Below are 20,157 nucleotides of genomic sequence, written 5' to 3'. Positions count from 1 at the left end.
AAAGATAAGATCTTGAATTGTTAGAGTATGTTCACTTTCAAATATGTTCCCTAACTTTGGAACTTTAATCCTGAAGAATCCCACTTCAGAGGATAACAAAATAAGTTATATGTAAGATCAAGTCACAAAAGCTCAGGGGTGATAAAATGAGAACAAACATTTGGACTTGCTCTTTCCTCCTCGGGCATTCTAATTTAAGATAATATCTGACTTACTGGGACTAATACAGGTCCTAACGAAAGCATTTCTACCATGAAGATTGAGTGAGGAGGAATCTCTGAAAGTACAACTATGAAAGAAGTGTTACTCAGTTACTATTTTTTAAGGCAATAACACCAGGGAAGCTTATAAGAAAATGCCTTCAATCCGAAAAACCTACAATATCCATGATATATACGTTTTTCAGTCATGAATGAACCAGTCTACCAGGTCTCAGCAGCATCTAAAGTACAGCGGTGGCTGGACCTTCACTAGCATTTCTCTAACATGCTCCTTCATGAGAACTGGTCCTATGAAAAGTCTGACATCACCAAGAGATTTCTTACTAGTTACTTCAGGGCAGCCTCAAAGTCTGCTTGTGTATTCACACAGGTGGCTTCGCACACACACTTCCAGGCATAGGTTTCCCCCTGCCTCTTCTGAACGTAGTTTCTCTTCCCAAATCAGTCAACAGTTTGTGCCCAAGTCTATCACAAATGCTGTGGGGACATGAAGGTGTGTGCGAGAGAGGGGATCCAGGCCTTCAGGATAGTTAAACCTGACTTGGGGAGATAAGACATATTCTCATGAGGAGTTCCCAGTGCCAGCAAAATGGACGGCTGTCTTATTAGGAATATGGGGATGCTATCACTTGGCTATTACTTGCATAAATGACAAAGCTTTCATCAAAATAGGTAAGAAATCCATGCTATCTATTTTAAATATATTGGAGTACAATGAATATACAATAAACAAATACAATAAACAAAAAAATACAATAAACAAACGAATTTGAGTATGTAATAAGTAACATACCAGTGTGCGATAGTAGGCAAGATGAGGCAAGAGTCCTGTTTTCGGGGTTTTTATTTGTTTGCTTTTTGGTCACACTGTGGGGCACGTGGGATCTTAGTTCCCCGACCAGGGATTGAACCCACGCCCCCTACAGTGGCAGCTCAGAGTCTTAATCAGTAGACCACCAGGGAAGTCCTAGGATGAGAGTCTTAATGACCAAAACATCACCTAAACTCAGGAAAGGAAGTCAGGGAAAAGGAATGGTTTTGCTATTATTACCTCAACCGTGGCAACAGCAAAGGAGAGTGGCTTCTCAAGGCTTTTCTTAAAACCCAGGGGTGTGTTAAAAAATAAGCTGCTGGACTAGGTTCTCAAAGGTTCAGGTTTTAATCCTAACTCCTTCACAATCACATCCTCTCTTGCCCTGGTTTTCTACCTGTACTACTTAAGGTTTGAACTAGATGATGGCTAATATTCCCTTAATGAACATTCTGGTAAGCCTTTCCTTGATAAATATATCCCCTTTCCATCTCCTCTGCTCCCTCTCCCTCCCCACTAAATTACAATGTATAATATTAAATTATTCATGAATCAATGACTTTAGTTTTTTGTGTTTATATATTGCTGGCTTTATGGCAACTGGTTAACAAAGCAAAATTCTAGTTCAGATTGTTAACATCATCAGTTTACATTGTCTAGTCCTAATAACCTAGCCAGATTAGTGTGGCATATTACTCAATGTTGTTACAAGAAATTTGGCATAGCTATAATTGCCAATGGTGAAGATCAACTCAAATACTGATGTATTCATTGCTTTTAGCTGGTTTAAAATTGGCTTAGCTACACAGCAACCCAGAGTAAGAAAATGTTTCATTTCTTTTTTAAGACAATCCAGTGACAACATCTAAGTATGACTTTGGTATAAAATGGTTACATAAATATCCTTTCATCTTAAGTCTTATTAAACACACGGTGTTTAGTTAAAAAAAAAAAAAAACATTAAGAGCAGAAGAAGATAAATATGGGTTGCAATATCAAACTATTTCTATTATTTTAATGTTGGAAATCTTATTTGGACATCTGAATGTTAGGACTATTAACATCTAGTAACAGCAATGATTTCAAATAAAACGAACTCCAATAAAATGTGAAACAATACAACACTCTTTTAAGTCATTTCAAGACAGAGAAAAAAAAAATCCAAAATGGAAAAGAAGAACATACTCAAGCTTCCATATCATATTATGGTATGATAAGGTATGATGTCATACCATATTATACTATGGTATGATAAGGAGAATAAGAACAAAAATAAGTCAGATAATTGAGAAATATGCCGGAGAAGTTTTTCAAATACTATTCTTGCTTGTATCTACTAGCTCCACTCTACATTTTAAAATTTGGCCAAATTTTCAAAGTATTTGTTAAACAGTTCCTGCATGTGACATATGTTTCCAGGATACTTCTGACATTGATATAAGAGATTATAAAACATTTAGAAATGAAAATGTTACTCTCCAACAAAAAACACTGTAACTTCCAAGCTTCTTCTGTATTCACAAGATGGAAGAGCATTTGGAAAATAGTAGCTTTCAGTTTTAAAATGTTCAAATAATATACTTTAAAACAAACACAAAAAGTGTAATTGTTCAAGGCAGGGAAGAGACAAGTCTAAATAAGATCTTAAAATTTATTCTAGGAGACATTCCCTTTCCTTTGCAGTCTCAATCTTCTTTACTCCATAATAAGTAAATTCTTTTATCCCTTCAGCTGGGAAGGACAATTTTTACTCTACCAAGGTGATGACAGGACCACTGCAGTGCTCACCCAGCAAGAAACACATAAATATGAAGTGGCGTCAACTAGATCAAATGAAGTGTATGCAAGAACTGCTTTGCAATGCATTAATTTAGGAACTCAGCGGAGAGGCTCCTACTATATCTAGCTGATCTAAACTTGAGCTCATGGTAACACTGCACGAAGCTATGGTAGATAAAAGTGATAGGTAGCGCCAATAGAACAATTCCACTGACAACACAAACTCCTCCAAGAATTCTTCCAGGCACTGTGATAGGATACATATCTCCATAGCCAACTGTAGTCATAGAGATAATCACCCACCAGCAGGCAGCGGGGATGCTGGCGAAGTCCTTGTTGGATGTTTCCAGGTCCAACCCATGTTCAAGAAGCTGAGAAAGTGCACTAAAGATTGCCATGGCAACACAAATGAAGACAAGTAACATAACCATCTCTCGGTAGCATCGTTTGAGAGTCAAACCAAGTGTCTGAAGACCAATGAAGTGACGGGCCAGCTTAATCACCCAAAAAATCCTCATCATTCTAAGCACCCGCAAGGTGACTCCAGCCCTCTGGAGTTGAGAGTTCTCGCCTGTAAATACGGTCATTAACACGGAGATGTAATACGGTGTGATTGCCAGTAAATCAATGATGTTCAGAGGTCTCTTGACAAACTCACACTTGTTTTTGGAGACGATGAACCTCACGATGCACTCCGCAGTGAACCAACCTATGCAGATAGCTTCAATTATCCTGTCAAGAGAACAAAAGAAGAATTGATCATTTTATTTTTAAGCATTTTAATAGCTCTTAGATTTCTTCAGATAGTACTACACTAACATACTAATTTAGTTACTTTTCCAGAAAACATAAAAGAACAGACAGCATCACCAACATCATCAGACCCACCAGGATGCAACAGAACAACAAATAGTTCAACAAATGAAAACTGAACTTGATGAAGTTCTTATTAATATACAGCATGTAACACCATTAAAAAATTTGTTTGCTTATCACTAATACTGTAGAAAAATCTATCTCTTACATGGTGGCCTGAAATTAACATATACTCAGCTTGCCACAATATGAAATGTTATTCCATGAGGATAGTGGTTCTCTAGTGCGATGTAAGTTATTAGGTGAATCAGAAGGACATGGTTCCTACAGACGGAGGACATACCCAAGTTTTTGATGATTTATTTCTTGGTAAATAAGAGTGAACTCAAGATTATTTCCTAAAATGTTACTGTTATTTCTTTTTCTCTACAGGCTTATGTGGGAGACACTGAATCTGAGCCTGCTTCTAAAAGCTTTGCAGGAATGCCAGTGCCTTCACCAGGAGAGCACCAGATCATGACCATCCTTATCACGAGTGTCACAGTGGAAAAAAGGCTGAAGATTCCTACAATGGAGCAAAATAATCACTAGAATTTTCCCAACGACCCAACAAGTTTGCTTGTTTGTTTTCCATAGCTGTTTTCATGCATCATGTATTTTTTTAAGTATAAGGTCACATTTTACCTGCTGCTGCTGCTGCTAAGTCGCTTCAGTACTGTCCAACTCCTCTCGACCCCATGGACTGCAGCCCACCAGGCTCCCCCGTCCCTGGGATTCTCCAGGCAAGAACACTGGAGTGGGTTGCCATTTCCTTCTCCAATGCGTGAAAGTGAAAAGTGGAAGTGAAGTCTCGCAGTCGTGTACGACTCTTCACGACCCCATGGACTGCAGCCTATCAGGCTCCTCCTTCCATGGGATTTTCCAGGCAAGAACACTGGAGTGGGGTGCCATTGCCTTCTCCGCACATTTTACCTAGATCAGTATTTACCAACCTTTTCACATTACTGCACACACAGAAAAGCATGTAATTAATAGAGCATACTGGCATCATGGGTAGCATTTCTGAAGTGGAAGCCAACCAGTCTTGCCTCAGAATACTGGTTAGGAAGCCCTGATAAAGAGTGAGAGGTAAGGCTAAAGTGATTATTAATTAAATTACATTTTAAAATTCAAAGTTATAATTGAGACTTCCCTGGTGGTGCAGTTGGTTAAGAATTTGTCTTCCAATGCAGCAGACGCAGGTTTGATTCCTGCTTGGGGAACTAAGATCTCACATGCCTCAGAGCAACTGAGCCCGCATCAAACTAGAGAGTCCACACGCCGTGACGAAAGATCCTGGGTGCTGTAACTAAGATTCAACGCAGCCCAATAAGTAAACAAATACTTATTTATTTTAAGACATAGTAATCATTATACCATCATTCATTTTTTCCCACTTAATTCAGTCTTGCTACTGACCTAGACCCAAACCTGAGAGGTACAATGGAGAGAGAAGAAAATAAAGCAGGTGGGATGGTAAGGTTTGTGGGGTGACAATTTGAAAAGAATTACCCACGGTGCATTGCACAGAACACAAACTGCACTGGATGTTACTCATTGAGATTAATAAATAAAGTGAACCATGTTCCCCTACTACAGATGCTGGGAAAGACTGAGGGCAGGAGGAGAAGGGGGCGATAGAGGATGAGATGGTTGGATGGCATCACTGACTCAATGGATGTGAGTTTGAGCAAACTCTGGGAGATGGTGAAGGACAAGGAAGCCCCGCTGTAATCCATGGGGTCACAAACCGTCAGATACAACTTAGCCACTGAACAACAACAATCTATTTACAGTGGTTCCCAGAGCCACAGAGATTAATTTTATTTATTTCTTGAATAGGTGATACATTCACATGGTTTAAATTTCAAAGGTTAAAAAAATTATAGAGTGCCCTATTCCCCCAGCACTCAGTTCCCCAGTGTTCATCTCAGTCCCGATTCCTCAAGGCCCTGGTTAGAAGGGCAAGAGCCACTGACCACCAAGAAAGCGGAAACCTAAGTGTATTAATTTCTTGAGGCTACTGTAAAAACTTGGTGGCTTGAGACTAGAGAAATCTACTTTTTCACAAATCCAGAGGTCGGAAGTGCCAAATCATTATCATCAAGCCAAAATCAAGGGTGAGGAGGACCCCCTCCCTCCGGAGGCTCCAGGGTAGAATCCATTCCTCACCTCCCCCAGCTCCCGGTTGGCATCCCTTGGCCTGGAGCCACATCACTCCTGTCTCTGCCTCTGTGGCCACTGTGTTAAGTCTCTCTCTGCTTCCACCGTGTAAAGGACACATGTGTAAGGATACACCACGTAAAGATACATCTGATAGCATTTAGAGCCTCTGGGACAACCCAAGACACACTCCCATCTCAAAGTTCTTAATGTAATCATATCTGCATGATTCCTTTTGATATATAAGGCAATATCCACCAGGGGCTACCCAGGTGGCGCTAGTGGTAAAGAACCTGCCTGCTAATGCAGGTAGGCATAACAGACACAGGTTCAATCCCTGGGTTGGGAAGATCCCCTGGAGGAGGGCACGGCAACCCACTCCACTATTCTTGCCTGGAGAATCACATGGACAGAGGAGCCTCACGGGCTACAGTCCATAGGGTCTCAAAGTCAGACACGACTGAAGTGACTTAGCATGCACAGTGTAAACTGGCTGCCAGCAATTAGGACCTGCCTTTTTTTGTGGAGAGGAAGGGATTATTTTTCAGCCTACACACAAACCAACCAGAAAGATGAAGTCCGCAGTGAAAGTAATCCAACCTACTGCCTGGTGAGGGAGGTCAGCCGATGAAATCACAGCTGTCCCTGTTTCTCTATTACCTGCGGCTTGGCACATAGACCCCATTAATTGGTGGCTGGCAGCAGCTTCTCTGTCCCCATTAGACTATCAATAAAAGCTACTGCCATAATGGCTTCTATGAGCCCCGAGGCTTAGAAAACTGGGATGGTAATGAAACGCGGTAGATCTAGAAAACAAGAGGCTGAGTTTTTTCAATATGCAGTTTTTATAAACATAATAGCATGCATCCCTTCTCTCTGACAATGCTCATCAAATACTCCATGCATTCCCCCATACCTCTAGCCCTTTGCAGTTAGGCAGGGTCATGTGACCAGTTCTGATCAATGAGCTGTGAGCAAAATGACTACAGTTCAGGGCAGCGGCAATGAAGAGTAGGTGGGAATTTTCTTCCCTGCCATGGCAACCTGAAAACCATGTGTCCTAAGAGGCTCCAAGATGGTATGGTCTCTATCAGCCCAAGTCCCTGCGTATATGTGCAGAGAAAGACAGACATTCCCCATCCTGACTCTGATTGGATATGGTAATGTGAGCAAGCAATAAATCTTTGTTGTGTTAAGCCACCAAGATTTCTAAGTTGGCTGTTTGTTGTTGATGTTGTTTAGTTGCTAAGTCATGTTTGACTCTTTTGCAACTCCAGGGACTGTAGCCCACCAGGATTCTCTCTGTCCATGTGATTTCCCAGGCAAGAATACTGGAGTGGGTTGCATTTCTTCCTCCAGGGGATCTTCCCGACCCAGGGTTTGAACTTGCGTCTCCTGCATTAGCAGATGGAGTCTTTACCACTGAGCCACCACGGAAGCCTATCCAAGGTAATAAACTGGTAAATTCAGTAAGTAATAATATATGCACTCAAGAGGGATTGCAAAAGCACAAAGCAACCATAATAATAGTTTTCTTAGATCAGCTGCGGGTCTTTCCCGTTCCCCAGCTAAAGTACGATGTCTCCTCTCCAGCCAGACATGAACAAGAGCTCTGGACCTGATGCAGAGAGCCCTGCTGCTGTTCTCACTCTGATCTTCTAAGGGCTCTCCCAGCAATAAAATCCTAAGATTCGATTAAATTAAGAAGAGTAAAAATACTAATTGTGCCAAAAACACCAGAACATTTTCAGCTAATTACTTCCACTAGCAGCCAAATTGTTCAGATTTAAAAGGAGGAAATCCAAATGATGCAAAATAATCTTTCAGTAAGGAAATTTCAAAGAGATAAAGTCATCTGTAATGAGGCCCACTGGGCTCCTCCTGCCCCACCCCCCAAGTCAGACACAGTTTATACAGAATTCCACGCAAAAGGGATGAATCAGTGAGAAACCCCAGGCATCCCTCTTTCACCAAGGATTATGCCAAAGCATTCTCCAACAACAAACACTAGGGAGCCTGCCAAACCTCCCTATGTTTCCAAATGGCACTGTCACCAAAGCCACCTCCAGCAACTGATGGAAAACTTGAGTGCTGTGTTACCGAGCATTACAGCCAGCGACTGGGTACTCTGTGGGCTACTTGTACAAAAAACAAGTTGGAAAAAAAGAACAGAAGATACTGAAGGATACCAGACGCCGCAAAGCCCATTCTGATTTCTTTTGAGGCCCAATGATATAGAAGCTAATGAATTTACAGCCTAAAATACAGTTCCCACTTATTCAGGCTTCTCAACTGGGCAGACATCATCTCATTTAACCTTTTTCAAGACCTCTAGGGCGTGTGTATTTCCCCTAATACCTCCATTTTACAGATGACAAAACTGAGGCTGAAAGTTAAACATCTCTTCAAGATCACATAATGAAGAAATTGCTGTGGCACAGGTAATGAAACCCAGATCTACTGGGCTTTGAAGCACTAAGGAACATCTGAACATGCTTATAATTTTATGGCAATGTTCACTGTTAATATTAAATGATATATGTCAATCTCTTTATCTCCATGGTTGATGTATTAAAGCAGATTTTTCACACTGCTGGTTCTTAACCCATAATGGATCAAAATTGACAGAGGTCTTTTTTTTTTGGAAATTAAACAGAAATATTAGAGTGCATCAAAGTATAAAACTTTTGCTTCAGTTATATATAATTGTATACTAAATTACGATGAAAAATGTATTCCTTTCTGTAGGCACTGGACGACCTCAAAACTTGCTGGCAATCACCAGTCATTCTAATTCCCCTAACTGATTCCTCATAATAGAAGGCGCTTATGGCAATGACTCAGAGGTTTACAAACAGGCTCCACAGGAGAACAAATGCTTTTAGTGCTAACGAGTTCTACCCGGCGCCCTCTTGCCTGCAAGAGACCAGGACAGGACACAAGAGACCATTAACTATGTCGTGTGAGGTGAACCTCCGCCTCCCTCCGGGTGCTATCTTCTCATCTTTTTCCCCTCATTATTCTATTTTGAAAAATTTCAAACATGGAACAAATTCATTAATATTTTAAATATGCTTGCTTTTCACCTATTCACCCCTTTATCCAGGTATTAATCTATCTTTTGGGAGGGATGCATTTTAAAGTAAATCCAGGACTTCCTTGCTGGCACAGTGGATAAGAATCTGCCTGGCGTTGCAGGAGGCATGGGCTCAATCCCTGGTCCAGGAAGACCCCACATGCTGAGGGGCGGCTAAGCCCCTGCACCACAACTATTGAGCCTGTGTCCTAGAGGCCGGGAGCCGCAACTACTGAAGCCTGTCTGCCCTAGAGCCTGGGCCCTGCAACAAGAGAAGCCATCACAATCAGAAGCACTGCAACTAGAGAAAAGCCGCACAGCAAGGAAGACCCAGAACAGCCAAAAATAATAAATAAATAAAATTATTTTTAAAAAGCAATGAAGATCCAGATGAGCCAAAAATAATTAATTTAAAAATAAAGTAAATCCAGACATCAATGCATTTCCATCTAAAAGCTTCAGAGTGCATATTATTAGCCAGAGTTCAATATCTGTTTCATTTTTTTCTTTTGATTTGAACTTTACATGCAATGGAGCACACAAACCTTGAGTGCATATTAACTGAGGTTTGACAAATGCATGACTTCTATAACCAAAACTCCTATTAAGATATAGAGCATTCACATCACCTGAGAGTTCCCTGCCTTATTCATCTTTGTATCTCCTGCCCTTACTTCCCACGTTCATCAGACACATAACAAGTGTTAAACAGCTTTTTGCCCAGTACAATATAAGTGACCTTGACAGAACTTGAAGGACAAGAATGGCTTCTTCTGGAAGCTTTATAAGATAACTGAAGTCTGCCATCAAAAATGGTGCTGAATTCAGTTGGACCCTTGTCTTACACCAAGTATAAAAGTTAACTCAACATGAATTAAAGCTAAATGTAAGACCTAAGATAATTTTCTTTTAATTCGTATTAGAAAACATAGAGGGAACGCTTCATAACATTTGACTTGGCCATGATTTCTTGGACATGACACAGAAAGAACAAACAACAAAAATAAAGAGAGACAAATGAGACTTGCCTCAAACTTAAAAGCTTCTGTGCATCAACAAACACAACTGAGTGAAAAGGCAAGCTACAGAAGAGAAAATATTTGCAAATCATGTATCTGATGAGAGATTAACATCCAGAATATATATCAAACCCCTACAACTCAACAACAAAAAAATCAAACAATCCAACTTAAAAATGAGCAAAGGATCTGCATAGACATTTCTCAAAGATGATACACAAATGGCCAACAAGCATTTGAAAAGATGCTCTATGTCACTAATCATCTGAGAAATGAAATCATCAAAGTCATCAAGTCATCAAGATCATCAGAAGATACCATCTCACATCCTTTAGGATGCCTACTATTAGAAACAGAAAACAAGTATTGATGAGTATGTGGTGAAATTGAAATCTCTGTGTACTATTGTTAGGACTCCAAAATAGTGCAGCAGTTATGGAAAACAGTACCAAAGTTCCTCAAAAAATTAAAAATAGAACTTCCATATGATCCAGCAATCCCACTTCTGGGTATATACCCAAAAGAACTGAAAGCAGGATGTGGAAGACCTGTGTTCCCAGAAGCACAATTCACAACAGTCAACAGGTGGAAGCAACCCAAACGTCCACTGACGAAGGAATCAATAAACAGAATGTGTCATAGTCTTACAATGGAATATTATTCAGCTTTACAAAGGAAGAAAATCCTGTCACATGCTAAAAAATGGATGAGGGTTCAGGATATTATACTAAGTGAAAGAAAGTCATCACACACTCACAAAGACAAACACTGTATGATTCTACCTACATGGGCTCCCTGATAGCTCAGCTGGTAAAGAATCCACCGGCAATGCAGGAGACCCTGTTCAATTCCTGGGATGGGAAGATCTGCTGGAGAAGGGATAGGCTACCCACTCTAGTGTTCTTGGGCTTCACTGTGGCTCAGCTCCTAAAGAATCCACCTGCAATGAGGGAGACCTGGGTTCAATCCTTGGGTTGGGAAGATATCCTGGAGAAGGGAAAGGCTACCCACTCCAGTATTCTGGCCTTGAGAATTTCAAGGACTGTATAGTCCATGGGGTTGCAAAGGGTCGGATGTGACTGAGGGACTTTCACTTTCACCTATATGAGGTATATAAAGTAGTCAAATTTAAAAGTAGAGTGGTGGTTACCAGGGGCTGAGGGAAAAGGAAAAAGAGAAATTGTTGTTTAATGGGTATTCCTCCTAACACCTCCATATTACCAATGACAAAACTGAGGCTGAAAAGTTAAACAGCTTTTCCATGATCACACAATTAAGAAATGGCAGTGGCAGGACTGAGAAGGCGATGGCACCCACTCCGGTACTCTTGCCTGGAAAATCCCATGGACGGAGGAGCCTGGTAGGCCACAGTCCATGGGGTTTCGAAGAGTCGGACACGACTGAGCAACTTCACTTTCACTTTTCACTTTCATGCATTGGAGAAGGAAATGGCAACCCACTCCAGTGTTCTTGCCTGGAGTATCCCAGGGACGGGGGAGCCTGATGGGCTGCCGTCTACGGGGTCGCACAGAGTCGAACACAACTGAAGTGACTTAGCAGCAGCAGCAGTGGCACAGGAAATAAAACATGGATCTACTAGGCTTTGAAGCACTAAGAAACATTTGAAGGTGCTAATGACTTTTATAACAATGTTCATTATTAATGTTAAACGATATATGTCAATCTCTTAGTCTCTATGGTTTATGTATTAGAGCAGCAGTTTTCACTCTTCTGGTTCTTAACACAGTTTCAGATATGCAAGATGGTAAATTTTATATTATGTATTTTTTACCATGATAAAAAAAGAAAAAGGAGAGAAGGCAGTGGGATTTAAACCCATGCTCCCAAAGGAACTGGAGCCTTAATTCAGACTCTTAGACCATGTGCCCATGCTACCCACTGGGTCAAACTAAAACAATGGTGCTGATGCTGCCATTAAAGCAGTGACTTACATTCTGCCTTACTGCAGAAGGATTTAAGGTGATTGTGCCCGTCATTCGCTCCAGCCAGAACCTGATTAAAATTCAATATTACAGAGACAATTAAGAAAGCTAAAATATAAAGGGGCTTCCCTTGTGGCTCAGCTGGTAAAAAATCCGCCTGCAATACAGGAGACCTGGGTTCTATCCCTAGGTTGGGAAGATCCCCCTGGAGAAGGGAAAGGCTACCCACTCCAGTATTCTGGCCTGGAGAAATTCCATGGACTGTAAAGAGCATGGGGTTGCCAAGAGCTGGACATGAATGAACAACTTTCACTTCACTTCAATACATAAAAAAATCGAAGACTGAATATTTTTAGTGAATATGTGACTTGAAAAAGTTAAATGAATGACACAAATATACGAAAGAACAGAAAACATCTGCAATATTTATTGTATATGTACGTTATATAAATACTATATACATAAGTATACATATGTAATTATAATAAAATCATATTTAAAAGCAAGTACAATGTCACAGTGATTAAGAATATAGCATAAAAAATGATTTATTATTTCAAACCTCAATAGCTGTTTCTTTTCAAATGAAATAGAATTTTAGGATTCAAGTTTATAGTTTTGGTGGGGAAAAATGAAATATAAGTCCCTTAAAGGAAACGTCTAGTCAAAGCTATGGTTTTCCCAGTAGTCATGTATGGATATGAGAGTTGGACCGTGAAGAAGGCTGACTGCCGAAGAATTGATGCCTTTGAACTGTGGTGTTGGAGAAGACTCTTGAGAGTCCCTTGGACTGCAAGGAGATCCAACCTAGTCCATTCTGAAGGAGATCACCCTGGGATTTCTTTGGAAGGAATGATGCTAAAGCTGAAACTCCCATGCTAAGACTTGACTCATTGGAAAAGACTCTGATGCCGGGAGGGATTGGGGGCAAGAGGAGAAGGGGATGACAGAGGATGAGATGGCTGGATGGCATCACTGACTCGATGGACGTGAGTCTCAGTGAACTCCAGGAGTTGGTGATGGACAGGGAGGCTTGGCGTGCTGCGGTTCATGGGGTCGCAAAGAGTCAGACACGACTGAGCGACTGAACTGAACTGAAAGGCACATACATGTTGACAAATATAAGATAAATGATAATAGACTGAGATCATTTTTTACACGAAATAAAAATATGAACATGAAACTGTCCAACAAAGGAGGATTTTTAAAAATATTTATTTTTGGTTGTACCGGGTCTTTGTTGCAGCATAAGAGATCTTTAGTTGCAGCATGTGGGATCTAGTTCCCTGACCAGAGATAGAACCTGGGCCTCCTGCACTAGAAGCATGGAGTCTTAGCTGCTAGACCACCAAGGATGTCCAAAGACGGTGATGTTGATGTTCAGTTGCTCAGTCGTGTCTCACTCTTTGCGACCCCATGAACTGCAGCACTCCAGGCTTCCCTGTCCTTCACCAACTTCAGAGTTTGTCCAAAGATAGGGGAATCTTGAAGCAAGTAACCCTTCTCCACTAATAACATGCTGTGAAACCATGGATACACTGTTCAATCTCTCTTCCTAAATTTTCCTCAATGATTAAATGATGAGAATGCCAGGAGGACCTATCTCTCAGGTTGTCTTAAGGATTAAAGGAATTAGGGACTTCCCTTGTCCAGTGGTCCAGTGGTTAAGAATCTGCCTTGCAATGCAAGGTATGTGGGTTCCATCCCTGGTCCAGGAATGAGAATCCCACATGTCATGGAGCAACCAAGCCCATGCATCACAACTAGAGAGTCCTTGCACCACAACAGAAGATCCTGGTGTGCCACAACTAAGACACAGCCAAATAAATAGACAGATAAAATTTTTTAAATAATAAACATCAAAAAAAAGGAACTGAATTAATATGAAATAATAGTAAAAGCTTAATAAATTGTGTCTATAATTGTCACTATTACAAACCATCTCTGGACTCATAGTCTTCCCTTCATACTCAAAAGGAGATCACTTCAGTATTTTCCTGAGTGCAAAGAGAAGGCAAGGATGAATGTTTCATCTTTTCATTTTCTCTTCTCCCAAGAATTCTGCTTATATTTTTATACACTGATGGCTGTAGCATAAAGTGGTAAAAACCTCTTAAAAGAGCAATTGCCAGGATGTGTCAAGCTTTATACTGCACATGAGACCCAGCCACCCACTCAAGGAATTTATCTTACAAACACACTCTCATATTTACAAAAGAATATGTACAATGAGACTCACTGTTTGTAATACCCAAGGATAAAAAAACAAACAAACATCTATCCATTGGAGACTCATTATATAAATGTATTTCCCGAAGTCATCAGGTTGAATCATAGGAAATTGACATTGGGAATTTAACAACTCTACCTTATGCCATGTAGCCACAAAAAGGAATGTGGTGAGGTGCATTACTGTGATTTGATGTGAAGCAGGCTTCATGACATACAGGTGCAGAACAGTGCATATATTATGCTCTAATTGTGTGTGTATGTGTGCATACATGTACTAGAAGGATACTTAAGAAACTGTTGGCTGCTGCCTCCAGAGAGGGAGCCTGGGGCAGGATGGAAACTCATTTTTTATTTTATTACCTTTGGTAATGTTAAATGATTTACCATGTGCCCATATTATTTTTCCAATTAAGAAAAAATTTTAAAGAAAAATGAAAAAGTATGCCCAACTAGAAGAGCAAGCACTATGATGGAGTTACCAGTGACTTGAATCAAGCAGCACACTCCCAAGAGAGGCACAGAAAGAAAAGTTGCACCCTTCCTATCCCAAGCTTTCAGACTGAAACATATGAGGCATTTCCAATCACATTTCCAACAGGTCTGTACTGTCTGATGATACCTGGTATAACAAAAATTTCCAACGAATTGCACATCACCATCCACTACATTCTCTACAGTCTTTTTCATGTCCTTATAAGAGTTTTTGCCACAAGTCCAGTGGGAGAAAAAGATCAATTAAAAAAAAAAAAACCACCTGATTTTTTTCTTATGTGCTTTAATTACCTTACAAAAAAAAAATCCACTCATACATGTTTATCCTTCTACTCTAGATCAATAATGAGAATACATTAAATACTTAAAGTACCAAGCATTTTTCTGTAAATTTACACATACTAATTCACTTAATTCTCACAACTGAATGCAATAGGTTTTATTTTTCCCCACCTATAAATGAGGAAACTGAAGCAAAGATAAGTTACTTGCTCATGCCACACAGCTAATAAATGGCAGATTAATAATATATACTCATTGGTTATGTAATACATTGAATCCTGGCTGGGATTTATGCATTTCCTTATGGTTGTAATTAATGTACACGTTATTTTATGTTCCTCACTTTGTATTACTTTGCTTACTAATGCCTGTGTTTGAATGGCATCTTTAGGACATGTGGTAGGATAAAAACAAGGATAAACAGAAAGGTCAGTCTTCTACCACTGGGGATTGGCTACAGAGGACTGGATTCCCCTTTGGAGTTTTTAAGGGGTCGCTACTATTCTACTGGGCTTCCCTGATGGCTCAGATGGTAAAGAATCTGCCTGCAAAGCAGGAGATGCAGGTTCGATCCCTGGGTTGGGAAAATCCCCTGGAGGAGGGCATGGCAACCCACTCCAGTATCTTGCCTGGAGAATGCAACAGACAGAGGAGCTTGGCAGAATCAGTCCATAGGGTCACAAAGAGTTGGACACAACTGAAGCGACTTAGCATACACACACACATGAGCATACATCCCAGAACCCTTTATTGTCCTCCCTGTCTGATGGGTCAGCAAGCTTCCACAAAGGGAGGCAAGGAATGTCCAAGGCTTCATCTGAGTCTCCTACGATGGGGGATGCAATGTCCTGGAGTAAGGACGGAGTGACAATCTGTTACTTGGATGTGGTTCTAAGCCGGTGGAGCACGTTAATTCATTCATCACACAGTGAAGTTTGTGAATTCCTACTGTATGCCAGAAGCCAAAGAGCCCCCGAGAGGTCTAGAAAGGTGACTTATACATATAACTTAATTATAGTTATGCAAGGTGTCATCACTGGAGGAAGCTGGGTGAAGGGTACACTGGAACTCTCAGTATTACTTTTGCAACTTCTTGTGAGTATAAAAGGATTTCAAAATAAAAAGTTTCTTTAAAAACAACAAAACAGGGGCTTCCCTACAGTGGCTAAGACTCTAAGCTCCCAATGCAGGGGGCCCAAGTTCGATCCCTGCTCATGGAACTAGGTCTCACATGCTGCAACTAAGAGTTTGCATGCCAAAACTAAAATATCCCACATGCTACAGGGAAGATCAAACATCCCGAGTGCCTCAACTAAGACCCAGCACAGCCAAATAAATGATTTTAAACAACAACAACCAAAAGAAGGCCGAATTTAACCTAAAAAACATCTTAGTGAAAGGTAAGATATACCCTCCCCAACAACAACCTTGCCTGTAGAAACTCAAATGTAAAATGAAGAGAGTGATAAATGCTGTAATCAACATGCATTAAGTTCAGAAGAAAGTTAAGTTTTCCTTCATCTGGGGGATTATGGAAAACTTCTTCAAGAAAGTGGCGATTTAATCTGTCATGGAAAGACCAGCACAAGCAAAGGCAGGAAGGTGCTGATAAACCAGGAGCAATGAAAGCAATTACATTTAAAAAAAAAAAAGTCCAAGGCAGGTAATAAAGACAGAAAGGTAAATTAAACCCTGAAGTTTATTTGATGTTAATAATCATGGGTACCATTTACTGAAATGACTCCTATGAGGCTGGTAATTTCAATATACCATGTTATAAGCATATATGGAAAGGAGCCAGGTTATCAAATTGTTAACAGTGGTTAGTCCAAGAGAAAGAGGAAGACTGGCAGGTAAATTACTATAAAGTAGGAATCCATTTTTTTGCCATAAACATCTATGAATAGCTGAATTTTTCACAATTAGAACGTATTCAAGTATTAATTATGTGATTCTTTAAATAACTTTCTTAAACTTTTATTCTTTTATTTATTTATTTATTTTCATTTTTGGCTGTGCTGGGTCTTCGTTGCTGCATGGGCTCTTTCTCTAGTTGCAGCAGTCGGGGGCCTATTCTCTAGTTGCGGTGCGCAGCCTTTTCACTGCAGCGGCTTCTCTTGTAGAGCACGGGCTCTAGGCACATGGGCTTCAGTAGTTGTGGCGCGTGGGCTTCGCTGCTCCACAGCACATGGGATCTTCCCAGACCAGGGATCAAAACTGTGTCTCCTGCATTGGCAGGTAATTCTTTACCAGTGAGCCACCAGGAAAGCCTTTTAAATAACTTTTAAGGATACATTATTACCTTCAGGGCCCACAAGTTGGTCATGACTATTGCATTATTCCTATTGTACAGATATGAAAACAAGTTCCAAGCTAAGTCAGTGCCCTGGCTGAGGGGATGGGACTACAGCAGGGACATATCTGCTGGGGAGGAGACTGAAAACAGGAGATCTGGCTATGGGATTACTAAAATATGCAAAAACAAAAAAAAGGCCAGAAACCAAGCAGTGATGGTAGAATAAGGAGAGGAGGGGCCAGGTCAGAAAAGTCACAGGCGCAGAAAAGCCTCAGAGAGCAGAGAACAGGGGCCTCACTGGGCTGCCGAGTGAGATGTGCAGTGGAAAGAGGGGTGATTGCAGGATTAAGGGCTGGACGCCTTATGGCAAAGCTGATAGATTTTCAAAGTTACAGCTTTAAAGGCAAAGGGAACCCGTTAAAGATCTGGCAACAGGTAGGTTCATTCATTGAATAAGCATTTCTTAAGAGGTTACTATGTGCTGGGCACATTGCCAGGCTCAGGAGCTGGGAAGAGGCCAAGTGCACTGTGGGAATACATGTCGGGCAGGAGTTTATGAAACGACTGGAGGCTGTAGACAGTGAGGAGACTAGACACAGGCAAGAGAAAGGGAAGGCCCAAACTGGCAGATGATGGGAATACAATGAAATTAAATAAAATGATGGGGGAAAGGTGACAGAAGCCTTCAACAAGACCCTGCCACTGACTGGCTATGAGCACTGCAGGTGCAAGGATGTCAGCAGACACCGAGGACTCAGCAGACCTTCATCACCACCCTGGAGACGTGCGGGTCAGATGGAACCTGGCCCACCCCTATACTAAAAGGCAAGTGAAGAAAAACCACCCAACAAAATCCCATTACAAGAGATGGCCACTCTGAACAAGTCTCTCGATTTTCCTAACAGATGAAATGACAGATCATCTTCCAGAACCAAATTATGAAAAGCATTTCATCAATACCATGCATTGCTGTAGGGCTTCCCTGGTGGCTCAGTCAGTAAAAAAAAAAAAAAAAAAAAAAAATCCACCTTTAATGCAGGAGACCGCCTGCAACGCAGGAAACACGGATTCGAAATCTGGGTCGGGAAGATCCCCTACAGAAGGGAAAGGCTACCCACTCCAGTATTCTTGCCTAGAGAACTCCATGGACAGAGGAGCCTGGTGCGCTATAGTCCATGGGGTCGCAAGGAGTCGGACATGACTTAGCAACTTAACCACCCCCACCACATGCATTACTATTTGTGTTCATTACCCTCTAATCGAGGACCTGGCTCTGGGCTGACTCTGAAGAAACCATCCACGTTTCTGTCTGTATCTCACCAGATGCTCTCAAAGTCAGGGACACCAGGACAGCTTTTCTTCACCAGATGCTGATGAATGTGTTTTCAGTAAACCACCATGTTCTAGATGAAAATACACATAACAAGTAGGGAGACCCAAAACCTGTGGTTCTGTTCTCATTACTAAAAAATTTCCCAGAGATGAGATGACTCAGACCCACCAGCACCTACCCACCAGCATTCTCCACTCCAGGAGGATCCCCTTCATCCTGCAGGTACATAACCTCCCCCAGCACCTTCATCTCCGCTCCAGAGAGACACAAATTCATCTAAATAATGATACAAGAAGATCAACTCATTGCAAGAATTAATCTGTTCCCAATCCATATATAACTACCAGATGGGTTCTACTACTTTCTGTTTATTTCATTGGTAATTCATTACTAAAAGGATTTTTTTAAAAAAAGAAAGGATATCAAGAGACCATCCTCCTCTTTAGACATGATCCTCTTATAAAAACTGATACCAATTTTTCCTGTCTTTTCTAGTTTCTCTTGTATTCTTACATTTTAAATATTCTTTTCCATTATGATTTATCACAGGATATTGAATACGGTTCCCTGTGCTCTAAGTAGGACCTTGTTATTTATCCATCCCGTATATACTAGTGTAAACTAGTATGCTAGTATAGGACCCTCCCTCTGCTAAGCCTAAGTCATTCCCTCCTCTAATTCTTTTATTTAATAGCATTTTATCTTTTTTTAATTGAAATATAGTTAACAAATACTATGTTAGTTTCAGATGCACTGCATAGTGATTTGATATCTGTATACATTATCAAATGATTGCCATGGTAAGTCTAGTAACCATCTGTCCCTGTACAAAATTATTGACCATATTTCTTATGTGCTATAATTAATATACCACATAATATACCTCAGTGTCTTATTTATTTTCTAACTAGATGTTTGTACCTCTTAATACCCTTCATCTATTTCACTTTCCCTACCCCCACCCCAAACAGGCCCAGGCAACCACCAATTTGTTCTCTGTATCTATGAGTCTTTTTTCATTTTGGTTTGTTTAATTCTACATATAAGTGAGATCATAGGGTATTTGTCTTTCTCTGTTTGACTTATTTCACTGAGCATGGAAAAAAAAATTGATAAACTACACTTCATCAAAATCTGAAACTTTAATACACTGAAACCAAATAGGCAAGCCAGAGAATAGGCAAAAATTGTCATAAAACATTTATCTGGGGCTTCCCTAGTGGCTCAGTGGCAAGTAACCTGCCCACCAATGCAGACACGCGTTGGATCCCTGATTTGGGAGGATCCCACATGCCTCGGAGCAACTAAGCCCCTGACCTACAACTACTGAGCCTGTGCTCTAGAGCCTGGAGCCTTAACAAAAGAAGCCACCACAATCAGACTCCAATGCACTACAATCAGAGAGTAGCCCCTGCTAGCCACACCTAGAGAAATGCCCGAGTCGCTACGAAGCCTCAGCACAGCCAAAAATAAATAAAGAAAATTTAAAAGCAAACAAGCAAACATTTATCTGACAAAGGACTGGTATCCGCAATGTAAAAAGAACTCCTAAGACTCATTAATAAAGACAAAAAGCCCATCTTCTTATTTTTTTTTAAAAGGTAATTTGGACAAACACTTCACCTAATAAAATAAAATATAAAAGATGATCAGCA

General features: G+C 40.7%; 1 protein-coding gene across 1 annotated transcript in view; it reads right to left on the bottom strand.

Annotated features, from left to right (window-relative positions):
* Positions 1–214: 214 nt before the first annotated feature.
* Positions 215–20,157, bottom strand: part of KCNG3 (potassium voltage-gated channel modifier subfamily G member 3) — a 55,539-nt gene continuing 35,596 nt past the window's right edge. Inside the window, exon 2 of the mRNA XM_086327271.1 lies at positions 215–3,543. Coding sequence (XP_086183397.1) covers positions 2,898–3,543 — 646 coding nt within the window. The 3' untranslated portion in view covers positions 215–2,897. The remainder of the gene's footprint in view (positions 3,544–20,157) is intronic.

This window comes from Bos grunniens, chromosome 11 (assembly GCF_055505025.1).
Source record: "Bos grunniens cultivar Pamir isolate PY7600 chromosome 11, Bosgru_T2T1.0, whole genome shotgun sequence".
Lineage (NCBI taxonomy): Eukaryota > Metazoa > Chordata > Mammalia > Artiodactyla > Bovidae > Bos > Bos grunniens.
Note: the sequence above shows the minus strand (reverse complement) of the source record. Positions and strands in the feature narration are given on the sequence as shown.